At 53.0% G+C, this 15,583-nt stretch overlaps 1 protein-coding gene across 1 annotated transcript; it reads right to left on the bottom strand.

Moving 5' to 3' along the window:
• Positions 1-1,004: 1,004 nt before the first annotated feature.
• On the bottom strand, positions 1,005-10,002 carry Fndc5 (fibronectin type III domain containing 5). Its single transcript, XM_057785274.1, has 6 exons — positions 9,565-10,002; positions 7,998-8,113; positions 7,235-7,433; positions 6,466-6,555; positions 4,154-4,287; positions 1,005-3,808 (listed from the first exon to the last, which is right to left on the bottom strand). Exons 1-6 carry the CDS (start codon positions 9,743-9,745, stop codon positions 3,803-3,805), a joined length of 726 nt encoding a protein of 241 aa, XP_057641257.1. The 5' UTR covers positions 9,746-10,002; the 3' UTR covers positions 1,005-3,802.
• Positions 10,003-15,583: the final 5,581 nt, after the last annotated feature.

A 15,583-nucleotide genomic window follows, 5' to 3' on the forward strand; every position in this document is an offset into this window, starting at 1 on the left:
AAAGTAACCTAAGTGACAATCCTGAAATGTGTCATCAGGCTATCTGTACACAGAGATCTTTTAACTTAGCTTCAGGCTGTATTTTGAGATTTGATATTTTTTTCATCTGTGGACTGGTCCGGGGCAGCCAGAGTGCCCTGTTTATAGAAGCAGTTTGCTCCTGGAGGCTACTTTTTTTTTTTTTTTTTAACTTATTTAACTTTATTTTATGTGCATTGGGTGAAGGTATCAGATACCCTGGAACTGGAGTTACAGACAGTTGTAAGCTGCCATGTGGGTGCTGGGAATTGAACCCAGATCCTCTGGAAGAACAGCCAGTGTTCTTAACACGCTGAGCCATCTCTCCAGCCCCCTGGAGGTTACCTCTTTTTTGTTTTTGTTTGTTTGTTAGTTTTTTGGAGACTACTTCTTTTTTTTTTTTTTTTTTTTTTTTTTTTGGTTTTTCGAGACAGGGTTTCTCTGTGGTTTTGGAGCCTGTCCTGGAACTAGCTCTGTAGACCAGGCTGGTCTCGAACTCACAGAGATCCACCTGCCTCTGCCTCCCAAGTGCTGGGATTAAAGGCGTGCGCCACCACCGCCCGGCTGGAGACTACTTCTTAAAAGCAAAATTCAGTAAGTAAAACTAAAGTCTGAAAGCCTATCGCAGATGGCCTGGTGAAATGTTATGTATGTCTCTAAAGGGCTGCGCTAGACTTCAGAGGACAGAAGAAAGGTCCCTGCCTGAAAAACCCAGCAGCCTAGCCTTCTCCCCTTAGCCTCTTGGCCTCCACTGTGTTTCTAGGACAGCCTTTAGTCATTATCCTGGGTGGGCGGGCTCTGGCAGCCCTCTCTGAATGTGGGATTGGTAGAAAGGAAGTCCTCTACCCTCAGAGAAGTGACTGCCCAGGGTCAGAGTCTCCTGCCTGCTGTGGTCCTGGTCTCAGAGCTTTCCTGAATTGCAAGGAATCTTTGGAGTCACCTGAGAGAAAGGAAGGAAGCGCTTCTCGAATAATAGCTGTGGCATTTATTGCAAATAGCAATTGATTCCAGAACAGAGCCATCCTCATTTCAGGAGGAAGAGGACAGGCCTTTAAGCTAAAGGAGCACTTTACTCTATTTCCTATGGTGTACCCACAGGCACGGATGAACAGGAAACTCCCCCCCCACACACACACACCTAACAGGGCTCTCCAAACCCTGCTAACTACCTCTACCTGTGCTTCTCAGTTGGAAGTATGTGAGCAGAGGGCCTAGGCGGTTCCTCTCTGAGGTTTGGCTTAGAGCTCTGTCTCTTCAAAGGCTTCTGAGACCTTCCTCTCCCTCCACTCTTGGGACCTGAGCAGCCCGCTCTAACTACTGCGCATCTGACGTTCTCTCCCCTGGCTCTGGACAGGAATGTTGGAGGTGCCCCATTTCCTAGTTCACTCATTGGCTAATGGCATCGTTCCTCTGCCTGCCTTTCAGCCTGGGATCTTAATGATGTTCCTTTAACAGCCCAGAAGAGCACGGAGTGAGCACTGAATGATTTCTGCAGAGAGCAGTCTTTGCAATTCTCTCCTCCTTCCTTACCCACCCCAGCTAAGAGCCACACACAGTCCTCTGGCAGGAATAAGCACACAGCGCTCTCCGGAGAGGAAAACCCTTTGTTTTAAGAAACCGAGCAGGCGCCTGCATACCTATGTGGTGAGGCAGCCCAAGCAGAGCTTAGAGAGGAGGTGGAGCATCTATTTTCTTCTCCTGCACGTGCACCCCCATCTGTTCGAGAATTCCCTTCCAACTCCAGCTTGGCTGGCAGGCATGTCCCTAAGAAGCTGCAGGCCAAAATGGAAGAGAACTGACTCCCTCCTCCACACACCCTGACTTACTGCCAATTGCCAGAAAAAGAGGGCAACGTTTGGGCATTTACCAGAGGACAAGGGTGTGCCTTTTCATTTGTCTTTATTTTACATTTAAAAAGTGGTTATTGCTCTAACTGGATCGAGGTAAGGACCTTTCTTAAGGAGCCTTGGCCTTGCAGCCCCATTCAGCAGGGATGGAAGTCACAAGACAATGAGTGGAACCTCATGCCCTCCCAAGAGGAAGCCCTTTGTTTGCTGACATCTGCCTGTATCTGTCTCTCCTGTGCTGCCACACTTGGAGCAGAGTGGTGGCTGACCCCAGTCCCGAGAGCTGTTATAGACCCGAATGAAGGGGCAGTCACTGGGTGATGGCTTAGCTCTCTGACTTGGGCACCAGTGTGCATCATTCAGTACAACAAATAATGACCAAGCACCTGCTCTGTGCTGGGAACAGCCTCTTACACGACCTTAGCCACCAGTGGAAGCTGGAGAGTCCACTTTTCCCAGGCAGGCATTTGGCAGCCATGGTGCGTATCCCAGAGAAGTCCGCTTGCCTCATCAAGCACCTTTTTTTAAAAAAAAGAAAGAAAAGAAACGAAAGGGGCAGAGGCGAGGAAAAAGAAATAGAGAAGAGGGAGAACTAGCTGTCTCTTCACACTTCAAGCTCTAGGGAAGGACATGGGAACCCTGGATAACTTTCAGAGGACCCTGAATGAGATGGCAAGATCCAAAGACCCAGAGGCCAGTCGTGACAGCAAAGCTGCTCTCTGGTGAATCGCTTTCCAGCAGGTTGCTCAGCAGCCCCAGGGTGTAGGCCATAGGTATGCCCTTTCCAGTTATCCCAGCTGACGCCGCTGCAGTGCCGAGACACTACCTTCCAGGTCTTCTCAGAATCCATCCTGATCTCACTGCAAAGACTGAAGACACCAGCAATCAGCCCCAGCCTCTGCCCTCTGGAGTGCAGCCCTCTGATTGTTTTCCAAGCCACAAAACAGTAACATCACACACATTGCAAAGGTGTGCCTCACACCACAGATGTCCTTTCTGACTGGGCTAGAAAGGGCCTGATGGAGTCAGGACCCTGAGAAGCAGGCAGCTGCACAGCTTCCCCGGTGCACTTGCTTGCTCTCTCCCAGAGCTTTGCACATTATCTCAAAGAGGAAGCCAGTCCAGAAGAAGTGGGAGGTGGGAGGCTGGGTCTCATGCAGTATGGTGTTGTCTTCTCCAGAGTGCAGACCAGGCCTTCTAGCTTTGTGGCTTTTTCTTTGTTATTGTTTGGCTTTTTTGCTTTTGCAGAATTTGGGTTTATAGTTCAGCCTCCATCATCAGACTAAGATGGGGAAAAGGAACTGTGGCTAGCTGTGCCCCCCACCACTTTAGTCAACGTTCACCCTGGGCCCAGGAAGGACGCAGGGACCAGCAGAGAATGAAAGCCTTTCTCTGCAGACGGGGCCAGCCACACTTTGATGATGTTCACTGAGGGCTTGTCTGGAAACTGGGAAGGGAACAAACAAGAGAAGTGGCCAGAGCTGGCTGAATAGACTTCTTGCAAGACGGGAAACTGGGCAGAAAAAAAGAATAGCCCTGCCTGCCTGGAAGTCGTCTCTGCCCTTTCACACACAGCCTTTGGTCAAGCTGAGTGGCCAAGACACGGGCTGAGAACCCTGGCACCCAGTCTGCCCACAGCACAGACCTCCCTTGGGCTGGCTCTCTCGCATTCCACAGTTCTGTCTCTGGGTGCAGCCTCGGCCACTGGCGTTGTTGAGGTGCTCCTGGAGTTAAGGGTTAATGAGAGGCTTTAGGACAAGACATCAGAAAGAGAGAAGCCGAGAGAGAAAATAGTAAAGCCCGATGATAGGAGAAGATGGAGGGAAGGAGACACAGAGAGGGCCAGATGTTTGTTGGACAGTCATCGTCAGAATAGCGAGGTCCTCTCCCATTCTCTACTGTCTCCTGAGCTGTTCAGAGCGCACACTTAAAAGGCTTCATATCTGTTTTCACACAAGAAGAAATGAAGGGACAGACATAAAACACCGCCCCAGACACATCACCCCTACACTTGCTGTCCCTCCCACATCAATCAGGAACTCTGCCGTTCCCATTGGCTATCTTATAAAAAAAAAAACAAAAACAAAGCACCGCTGGCCCTTGGCACCCTGCAAAAGGCGAGGATCCAAAATCAATTTGCAGTGTCCCCTGTGTCACACAGGTGGCGGCCAAGCTTGGCTTTGCCCAGCTGCTGCCATGCCAGGCCCTGAGCTGACCCCTTCTGCAGTCCAGGGACTACAGATGTTTAAGGCACAGGGCCATCCACCAAGCCCAGATGTTACCCTAACCTTGCTGCGGAGGAGACCCCCGCCCTGGTGCTCTGGTGTGCTGGTTTCTGATGCACTCTTGGTTTTCTCCTTGTTGTTATTGGGCTCATTGTCCTTGATGATGTCATACTGGCGGCAGAAGAGGGCTATAACACCTAGGAAGACAAGCAGGAGCAGTCAGAGGTCCGGCACTGATTTCTTACCTTGCCTGCCTTTTCCCCTCCAGGGCTTGCTGCCATCTCCAGATGGCCTCTGCGCTGCTGCAGCCTCACTCCAGCCACTGGCACCTTTCCCCATCTACCCGGGCATGAGCCATCCCTTTCTCTGCTGCTGGGCTGGCCCTCCCACAGCATAGATCTGATCATATGTCTCCCGGTTACCCTTTCTTTAAGCCTCTGCCAGCCACCGCAGGAACGCTAACAGCATTTGCTGAGCTTATTCCAGGCCCTGTGCTGTGAACTGACGTATTCAATCCCACTTGATCCTTACAACTCCAACCTATTATTATCAGTCCTAGGGCACAAGGGAGCACACTGGTGAGAGGGTGTCAGTAACTCTCAAGGTCACACCGTGGGGCGGCAGGGAGGTGATGCGCAGAGTCGTTCACTGACTAGTAACCTAGTAACGCGGATAGTACTCACACTGCCAACTCCGGTTCGAGAAGTGCTCCCCATTCTGCCTCTATAGTGTTCCTGGTCCATCTGAGATCGCTCTCAACTTCCCATCATAGTAGATGAAGCCCAACAACTTCCCTCTCCAACATCCTAATAGACTTCCACCACAAGTTTGGGTTAATTTTCTGTTTATAGTGTTGTGATTATGTAAACACTGTCTGTGCCAAGCCTAATAATGTACCATAATCAAACCTCCTCTTTTGTTTAGCCCTCGTCTTCCTGCCTTTTCTCGAGTACCTGCTTTTTTGTGGGAATAAGAAACACTTTTCCCCCAAATGCTTCTTCAACAGTCTGCCCTCAGCCACCATGATAATCATCAGGCTTGAGTGTGGTGTTCAAATCTCTCAAAAGACTCCAGCCCTCAGGCTCTCTATCCTTTGTTCCCAACACTCCACGCTCTGTCACGGGCCACAGCTACCCTCAGTCAGTCTGTGAGCTTAATTTGATGTTTCTTGAAGCTCATATCGCGAACAACCTTCCTCTGTTGGCTGCCTGGTTAGCTTCTGTTTAGCCTTCACAGCTCGGTTCCCATGTTGCCTCTGCTCTCGGTCTTTTGTCCTGTCTTCAGTGTTGGAGACTGAATCTCGGACCTCAGGGATGATGGGCAAGCACTCTACCACTGAGCCACACCTCCAGCCCCTATGGTTTTTGTTTTGTTTTAATTTAAATTTTTAAAAATTTCCTACTTCTAGCTCCAGAATTGAACCTCATCTCCTTTTCTCATAGTAGTGCTATTTTTAAGTTTATTGGTTTTTTTTTTTTTATTATTTTTATTTTTGTGTGTGTGCATGTGGGTACAGGTGCCCACAGAGGCAGAATTGTTGGATCCCCTGGAACTGGAGTTTCTGGTGATTGTGAGTCACCTGATATGGATGCTAGGTATTAACCTGGGGTCCTCTGGAAGATCAGTATCAAGTGCTCTTAACCTCTGAGCCATCTCTCCAGCCCTTCTCCACACTAGAACAACTATAGCACTCATTATATTCAATTATAGTTAAGCCCAATCTTGTCGCAGCTCAAGTTCCTTGCAAGCACAAGGCTCCTCTAGAGTGGAGTGGAGTCTAGAATGGAGTGGTTGGTTATACTGAATATAAGGACGAATGATGTGTACCTTATCCTCAGGGAGCTCAGAGACTAGAAAGAAAAGAGAGTTGCCCACCCCAAATTACACAAGGACTAAAGAGGGGCAACGTGCTGTGGGCCCACAAAGGCTGGAAGGCCATTCCTATTGGCAGATGGGGGATAGTGTGGTTGCCGGGCAGCCACATCTGGAAGAATAGGTAGCTGAAGAGAGTGCTCCAAGTCTGAGGTCAGGCAGTGCCTTCCTCGCTGAGCTTCCCAAGCTTGATGACCACAGATGCCCAGCATCCCAGAAGAGGAGGAAGCTGTGACCACGGTACACTGACTGTGCCAGCCTAGGAGGCTGGATCACTTCTGCGGGGAAGAAGGCAGGCGTGTCCACAGCATACAAGACAGTAATACCAGGCTGTGTTTTGGATGGAGGTGACTAGAGGGGGTGACTCTGAGAGCCGCCACAGGCAGGACTTAGGAATTTCACCCCCTCCTAGACATCTGCAAGCCCCCTACCGTTGGTGATGGTGGGTTGGGGCCCTCAGTTCCTCAGGGGTCAGTGAAGAAGGACCTGGATGCCTGACTCACCCGCCCACATGAAGAGGACCACAACGATGATCAGCACCTCGCCTGTTCGCAGCTGCTGGTTCCTCCCCATCTCCTTCATGGTCACCTCATCTGTGGGGAGAGATTAGCTAGTCCTGGGCTCCTTTCCTCCCCAGCCATTCCTCAGGGGCCAAGCCCACAAGAAGAAGTGCCTCAGCCGGGTGGTGGTGGCGCATGCCTTTAATCCCAGCACTTGGGAGGCAGAGGCAGGCGGATCTCTGTGAGTTCGAGACCAGCCTGGTCTACAAGAGCTAGTTCCAGGACAGGCTCCAAAACCACAGAGAAACCCTGTCTCGAAAAAAACAAAACAAAACAAACAAAAAAAAAATTAAAAAAAAAGAATGCGGCCGGGCGGTGGTGGCGCACGCCTTTAATCCCAGCACTTGGGAGGCAGAGGCAGGCGGATCTCTGTGAGTTCGAGGCCAGCCTGGTCTACAGAGGGAGTTCCAGGACATGCTCCAAAGCTACAGAGAAACCCTGTCTCGAAAAACCAAAAAAAAAAAAAAAAAAAAAAAAAAGTGCCTCTATCGATGCCAAGATACCCAACATGAAGAGTTCCAGGAACATCATGAAAGCTGCTTGGGGTAGCAGCGTTTGGACTCAATCCAAAAGAGGACGTTTACACACCAGTCTCCTCCTGGGGGACCAAAGCAAACCTCCATCTTTTGAGGTGCTTTGCTTCCTCCCTGCTCTGCCCAACCACCCTCGCCTAACTGCCCCCACCCTGGGACTCTAGCATGCCCAGGCTTGCCTTTATTCTTAGAGGCCATCTTCTCGGCCTCACGTGGGGTCTTGAAGAGCAGAGGCTCACTAGCTGGGCTCTGGCCCTGGATGGAGATTGCCTGCACGTGCACAATGTATTCTGTGTCCTCCTCCAGATCCCAGAGAGCACATGATCGGGTGGTGGTGTTCACCTCCTGGATGAAGCGGAGCATCCGCACATCCTTCTTCTGAAAGGGGGGAGGGCTCGGTATGTCAGTGTGCCGGCACCAACCCTACGCTGCCCACTTCCGCAGTGACAAGTCCTTTTCATGTACGTCACCATCATCCTGTCCTCGGGTGCCATTATCTCCACGGTACAGCTAAGAAAACGGGCTCAGAGAGGTCAGGATGTTGCCCAAGGCCACACAACGACTGAGAATGCCAGTGTGTCCCAAACTCCTGTGTGTGTGAGGTCAGACCCATGCTCTGAACTTCCATTCCCAAACCCTTCTCCACTGACGATGGACCTTCTGTGGCCACGATTCTAAGCTAAATGTACAACTCGTCACTCATATCTCTTGCTCTGTTTCTTTTCCTTTTCTGTTTCTCTGCCACCACCCTACATCCCAGACAGACACTATCCTCTATTTTTTTTAACAGGGTCTTTCTGTGTTGCCTGGCTGGCCTTGAACTTGCAGTCCTTCTGCTGTGCCTCCTGAGTTCTGGGATTACAGGCATGCAGCACTGTTTGCTTCCAGTTTTCTGTCACCGTCTTGCTATGCCCTCTCCTCCCAAGCACCCTCAAGGGTTACCTGCTGAGAGATGGCAAACCCGATGACAACCTCATCCTCCAGGACATCCCAGCTGACCACTGCGGAGTTGGCCTTGAGGTGCCTGACGGTGACATTCACTGGGGCCGAGGGGCTGTCTGTAGGGCAGGGAGGCACCTGAGCCTGAGCACCGGCTCTGAGGCCCAGTGTCTCCAGAAATGAGAAAGGGGGAAGATGGGGGAGGCTATGTGGAGAGGGAGAAGAGAATCCAAGGCTTCAGCTGGGCCCTGGGTGGTTGAGAGGCCCAGGGTCCTCGTGACGCTTGCTACAGACTGGCCAGGCCAAGGGTCCTTAGGTAAAACTGATGAGCCTAAGCCTCAGCCAGGGTGAGGTCTAGTGGACAGGTGGTTAGGTATGGAGGTGGGGATAGCTGAGCGGAGTGGTAGAAGCTGATTAATCAGACCGAAAGCAGTCACAAGGACTCCTAGTTCACGGCCCTTTCTATAGCCCCACGCGGTCAACTGAGTGACCTTGAGGGAAGGAGACGGACCCCGAGATGAAGAGCCAGGAAGGGCTGAGCCCTGGCATGCGAGTGAGGGACAACCCAGAATTGTGGTGAGCTGGGCAGAGCGCTCATAAGGGAAAGGGTCTGTGTGAACCTCTCCATATTCCGTGGGGCCTCAAGTGGCGGGGATGGGGGAAGTAGAGAAAGGCGTTCAGAACAGGGCCCCTCGGTGGAGAGACACCAAGATAGGGCAAAGCCTTCTGGGTGAAGGAAGAAGGAGAATAGGGGAAATTTCAGAGAGTAAGTGGGAAAGCAATGGGGGAGCAGGACGGCAAGGACCTTCCGGGAGAGGAGAGTCACACGGGCTGTGTCTCTCAAGAGCTCAGGTGTTGTGATTAGAAGCCATGGGCCTGAGCAGTAACCCCATACCCAGGGATTATGCCAGACATGCAGATGGAAAGGGACAGAAGGACACAGACAGGTGGCTGCGGTCACAGATCTAGAGAGCCGACAAGTGGAGCATTAGAGAGAGACACGGACACAGAAGCAGGGCAAGGAAAGAGATGGGGGGGAGGGCGGCAGCAGCAGCCAGGAGGGACAGATCCGAGTGATCTGGGGAGGCAGGGCCCCGTGGGGTGGGCCAGACACTGACTGTAGCAGGCTTAGGCCCCCACACACACCCTGCAACCTCAGCTTCCAGTTCTTGTCTTCATGGTCGCTCCTGCACAGAGAGGTGCTTCTGTGCAGGTCTGCCTGTGGGTCTCTGAGAAAGGTCTGTAGGGATACAGAGGGAGGCCCAAGGTGGGGCACTGGTGTCCTCGGCTGCTCCCAGGGCCAGAAAAGGTGACTGAGGCAAAGACCCAGGGTTAGGGGACGGCCTGAAGTGATCAAGATCCTAAAATCCCAGGGAAGAGGTTAAGCGGCTGAAGGACGGGTCTAGGGGTCAAGAAGATTCGGAGTCGCTGAGGTCAGGCTAGGAGAGTAGGGAGCAGGTGACACAGGAGGTCCTCAGGGAGCGGAAAGGGAACCGAGAACTCCCCGGTGGCAGCGTAGGAGGGGGAGGCTGCACCCCCTCCGCCCGTCCCCCGCCCCGGGCCCCCTTACCCGCCTGCACCAGCGCGAAGCAGACGCAGCCCAGCCACAGGCGGAGCGCGGCGCGGGGCGGCCAGGCGCACGGTGGCCCGAGGGGCATGGCGACTCCTGCGCCCGGCGGCCGCTCCCGCTCGCACTCCAGCCCACGGCCCTCCCGGCCCGGCCGCCCCGCGCCGGCCCGCGCCGCCTGCATATCGGTTCCGCGGACAGCGACTCCCGCGCGGCGGCGGCGGCGGCAGCGGCCGCGTCCACGTCGGGCGCCCGGGGGGCGGGGCGCCCCCGCTGCGGGGAGAGGGCGGGGGCGGGGTGAGGACCGAGGGCGCCCCCACTCCTGTCCCCGATCCCGATTCTGGACGCTCCCGGAAAGCCAGGGGCTTCGGGGACCCGCGGCTCCCGCTTTCTGGCCAGTGCAGGAGCCTCAGCACCGCTCCAGTGCCAGTCCCAGCCACAGTCTTGACCCGGCCCTTCCCCAGGGGAGAGAGAGAGGACAAGTGTTTGGGAGATGCCCATCTGTGCCCCACCTCTCACTCCAGCCCACACCCCAGGCACACACACACACAACACATACACACACGCTGCGGGGGTGTAAGTAGGGTACGGTCAGGATACTCTGGGGAGGGGCTCCGTGTGTCCTTTGGGGCTGAGGAGGGTCTCCTTTGACTTTCTGGAGGTCTAGCTGAGACCCAAGGCCAGTCTTTTCTTTTCCTTTGCCATTTTTAATTCCCTCGCGAGCACTGTGAACATCTGCCACGCAGGCACTCTGAGGACCTTCTTGGGTATGGGACTTCGTTCTCACTGCAGCCCCTTAAGGTCCACTCCGCTGTGGGTATTTCATGTAGATGGACACTGCAGTTTGGATAGTTGTTTTGTGCAAGGACCCTCCACAGTCGTGATTTGAACCCAGGGTGCTCTGAGTTCCAAAATTGGGCTTGACTCAACAGACCCCTCTACCCAGAGTGACTTCAATACCCCAGCGTTTAAAATCTCTCTATAAAGCTGCTCACATTCTAGATTGTTAAAAGAACAATCTGGAACCATGTTTCTTCAAGAAACACGGGGCGGAGGCTGCGGTTTCCAGAGACTTTGGGGACCACTATGCCCATTCTGAGCATTGATTTAGCTAATGGCTCTAAGTGCTAGGGGCTGGGAGATGTGGCAGATAGCTTCAGTAATTAACACACTTTGATAAAACCTTTCTTCCCAGCCTTGGAACAACCACGTGCCATCCTGTCCTCACACACCCTTCCGTCACTCCTGAGAGGGTCTGAGAGGTAGAGAGAAGCCTTCATCCCACACCCGCTGTCCTTCCCTACAGGACAACAGGAAGCCCCCAGCCGGGAACATCCCTTTAACCCAGTCCCAGTCAGAGAAGCAAGGCGAGGGAGCAAGGCTAGAGCAGAGAGAGTCCTTTGGCCTCCCTACACAAAGGGCTTCCTCACGCTCCCGTCTGAAAGCACCCCCTTCGGTGGTGGTGGGTAGGTGGGTGGGACTCTCCTTTGTCACAGAGATCTCTTCCCAAAGAGGAGGAACAAGTCCCTTCAAGGTCATCCATTCTACTCCCAGGCTTTAGATTAAGAAATGGAGGCGTACAGAGAGAGGTCCCTGAGCTTGGTGCAAACTCCATCAGGAGGCAAAAAAAAGCCACAGGATACCCTTTTTGAAAGAACTGTTGAACAATATAATTTAGCAGTTTGGAATGTTTTCAGTCTACCAAAATGCATCAGGAAACTAGGTAAAATTGGACACTGAACCATCACATCTCTGTCCTTCTGGCTGGATTTTTTCTTTCTTTCAGGGTAAGGAGGAAACAATTCACTACCTGAATGTTGGTTGAGTTAGCATATATTACATTTTTAAAATAGCTATCTACCCTGGTAAGGAGGCATCTTCCCGTGTAAACACACACAGGGTAGAGTCTAGAGGTCACAGTGGGATGGGCAGGCTGACTGAATCAACTTTATCATTTGCCATTATGTGAATTTTTGTATTAAAACTTGGAGCTCTAATAAAAAAAAGCCACAGGACACCTCTTTACCAATCCCTGCCCCCAAGGACTCTTCCCTCTGCCCCCCTCCCAAGTTTCTACCTGGACCCCTGGGGAGAATGGGGTGAATGGGTGAGAGGTGGTTCAGGGGGCTCTGCCGAACTTTCTGATCATACCACCCAACCCTCTGTACCTCCAGGACTGCCACGATGGGCAGACTGATGCCCCTATTCCTTACCACCATCTATTTCCTCGGCCACATACCCTGTCCTGGGGATGAGCCTTAGCTGGGACCTTGTTGGGACCTGGACCTGCCTGGGATAGTAGCCCAGCCAGGGACCTTCCCCCTTCTTTTTCTTGTTCTCTTTTGGTTGGCAGCTGCTGTCTGCCCCGCCCTGCCAGCCCCACCCCACCAACTGCAGCTTAACCCCCAAGGACCTCCTTGCCTTTCTCAGGGGGCCTGTAGGAGCAACCGGAGTCTCAGAGTCTCCTCAGCCATTACTGGAACAGCAGGAAAGAGAGGGGTCAGACAGAGGTCACGGTTTTATCCAGGCTGAGGAAAAAGGAGGGAGAGGGTCCGGGTGGGATGTAGCCTATTGTCCAGTAATGGGGAGAAGGGAGCCTCCACGCCACCTGCTGGCCATTCTGGAAAAAACCCCAGGCTGTTGTAGGCCGTTAGGAGAGGGAAAGGGCCATGTTCACTGCCTGGGAGCAATGAGCAGAGGCTGCTGGTTGCTACTGGAGGGGACATGGCAGACTTGAAGAATGTGAAGAGTTGTGACCATGGGGGTTCCCAGGATTCCCACAAAGCCTTTACAGGATTCATGAGGTGCTGGGGCATTCTCAGTTCTGGAGGAACCCCTGGTTTGGAATCCAGCACCCAGAAGGAGCTGGTTACGGGTGCTAAGAACTGAAAGGACCTGGAGGTGCCCCAAGGGAGCCTGGGAAAATGTTCGTCAGCACTTCTTTCTATCCGCCACCCAGTGCTCCCTGCCTTAACACGGGCGCTGAGGCTACTAATGCAGCAGGCGTTCAGTAATGTTTGCTGGCTGTCCAGAAGAAACCCATCCTCCTATCACTCACTTATCGAGCACCTACTGTGTACCCGGCTCCAGGCAGCATTCAGGAAGGACACACAAACACACGAACTGCATTTGGGAAAGGGGAGGGTATGGAGAGCAGGAATGCATCCTTCCCGGCTGCATTCCTGTTTTTTTACTTGCCTGGCTCTCCGAAGACACAGACTCCAAAGGACTCACCCACATTTAGACTCTCTGAGGTGTCTCAGAGCCTGTCTCTGTCATAGGTTGTCATCTAGAATAGGAAGGCTTTTGTCCAGTCTTGGGACAGACATGGCTCATATCTAGTGTGCTCTTAGACGCAGCCCCAAGTCGCAGGGAGATTCAGGAGAAGGCAAGAGATTGCTTTGGGGTACAATAAAGGAGACCTCAGTTCTCGATCTGCTGCGTTATTTGCAGTTTTAGGCTAATGTGTATCTTTAACCTCCGTTCTAGATCGAGAACCCGAGACTCAGAGAAGTGAGAGGCTTGCCTGGGACCACACAGACAATGAACTATGGGGCTGTGTCTAAAATTCAAGTTCAGGGCCTGATCTGCCCCCGCCCCCCACCTCTAAAGACCTTTCAGGATAGGACTCCAGGGCATTCTTCCACAGAGGACACAAGGGCTTGATGCTCACAGAGGTTGCAAAGCTCAGGGACCCACAGCTCACCAGCATTTTTCACCTTCGAAAGTCCTCACAATGCTGGCGGTTAAGACCATCACACCCATGTTATAGATGAAGAAACTGATGCTCAGCGAGAGAAAATGGTTTGCTGTGGGTTGCACAGCCAGGAGATACGGTCTGCCTTTTCTAATCTCAGATGTGACTAGGCCAGGCTCGTGTTTTCTAAGGTCCCACTCCAACCCACGCCTGTTGGGGCTGGGTACCGAGGACATGGTGATGAGCCAGACTGGTTCTGGTCCCTTGAGCAACTCTCTTGATCAGGAATAAGGAAGATGACGTTCTTCATAAGGAAGAGGACTGTGCTTTCAGACAGAGGGCACCAGATCTTTTAGGGGTAGAAGACAGGATTCACTGGAAAGAAAGCAAGGAGGGCTTCCAGGAGGAGGCAGTGCCTGTACTTAATGAGCCCTGAAAGCTAGCCTGGAGCCAGAGGAGTAAGGAGGGGAAAGGGGAGGGGGAGGAAGCTTGAGAGCACAGTGTGTATGCTTGTGTAGGGGAGGAAGGGGAAACAGTGCACACCTCATGAGGGCCAGGGAGCTACTGGCCCTGGACGAAAACCCCAAGAGCAGGAGAAACAGGATTAGTCATGAAAGACTCTTCTCAGCAGCTTACAAGAGAAGGTGGGGCTCCAGGAGCTTCGTCCAATCAGCACTAAGAACTTAGCAGTCCTGGGGACATACTGGGCACAAGGTGAGCCCTCCATGGCTCCACATTCCAGAGAGACAAACATGAGCAGGTGTTCCTGAGTCAGGAGGGATGACTCAGCAATTAAGAGCACTTGTTGTTCTCTTAGAAGACCCGGGTTCTGTTCTCAGCACCAACATGACAACTTACAACCTTTAGGAGCCCCAGTTCCAGGGCATCTAAGGCCCTCTCTGGCCTCCTCAGGCATAATCATGCATGGGGTGCAGATATACAGGCAGACAAAACACCCGTACACACCACAGACACACACAGACAGATGAACACAGAGACACACACAGGCACACACCCAAAGACACACAGGCACAGACACCCACAGACACCCACACAGGCACATGCACACAGAGACACCCATACGGGCACACACACAGACACACATACAGGCACACACACACACAGGCACACACACCTCTTCTGAGGCTGGGCATGAAGCTCTGTTGGTAGAGCATCTGCCTGGCATGCAAGAGGGAGTACTGGGCTCAGGCCGGCATAAACTGAGGACCATCACTGGGTGTAATCGTCAACACCCATAATCTCAGCACTGGGGGGGGGGGTAGAGGCACCAGGTTCAGGAGTCCAAGACCATCCTTGGCTACACAGTGAGTTCGAGGCTAGCCTGGGTTCATGAGACTGACAGGGGCCACCAGAAAGGTGAGATAGTGTGCAGGTGGTGGCTGAGTAGATACAGTTCGGGAGCGTGGCCCGAGCGGTGGCATCTGAGCTAAGAACTGAAGGACAGGAAGTCGGTATATCATATCACAACAGGGTTCCAGCTACGGGGACAGCAAGTGCAAAGACCCTGGGGCAGGAGTATGCCTGGGATGGTCAGGACTAAGAGAAACCCGAAAGACCCAGAAGCCGGGAAGAGCAGAGCGGAGTCTTACCAGCAAAGTGGGAGGAAGTGAGGGCAGCTGGGGCAGCAGGGGGTAGGAGAAAGGCCCCACTGGCTCTCTAGAAATGGAAGCTTCGCAAAGCAGGGCTGTGGTGAAATGCATTTACGTTTTAAAGTGATCGTGTTGCCTGCTGTTGGCGGACCATAGAAAACAGGGTTGGGACCGTGCGACCTGTGAAGAGGCGAGGAGGCAGGTGCAGCGGCAGAGCCAGAAACAATAGTCTTGATCTGAGATTCAGAAACCAGAAGTCCTTGGCTGGGTGATGCTGGGCAGGTAACTCCACCTCTCTGAGCCTCCAATGCATTCTCTTGAAAAGGGAGCTGACGGTGGGGCTGAAGGGGGAGAGAAGAGGAGGAACCTTGTTCTTAGGTGAAGGCGTCCACGTCCCGTTCCCCATCCCCACCCCTACCCCCGCTCTCTCCCTCCCCCCACACCACTCCCAAACTCCTCATTTCTTCCTTCTGGTCCATTTCACAGTGCTCCGGGAGGTTGGTCATCTTATCCAAAGCTAGCTGGAGCCTGCCCTGTGCCTCAAGCCTCAGCTCTAACTTTGCCCCTGGAGACAATTTCTCGGCAATACACCACAGTCACCCACATCTTTCAAGAGTGTGGGACCAGAGGTCCTATCGTAGGGGGGCCTGGAGGGCTGAAGTGGAGGTTCATGGGTAAGACTTCATTCCCAGCAGGGATGAGCAGGAGATGTCTT

Source organism: Chionomys nivalis, chromosome 11 (assembly GCF_950005125.1).
Source record: "Chionomys nivalis chromosome 11, mChiNiv1.1, whole genome shotgun sequence".
Lineage (NCBI taxonomy): Eukaryota > Metazoa > Chordata > Mammalia > Rodentia > Cricetidae > Chionomys > Chionomys nivalis.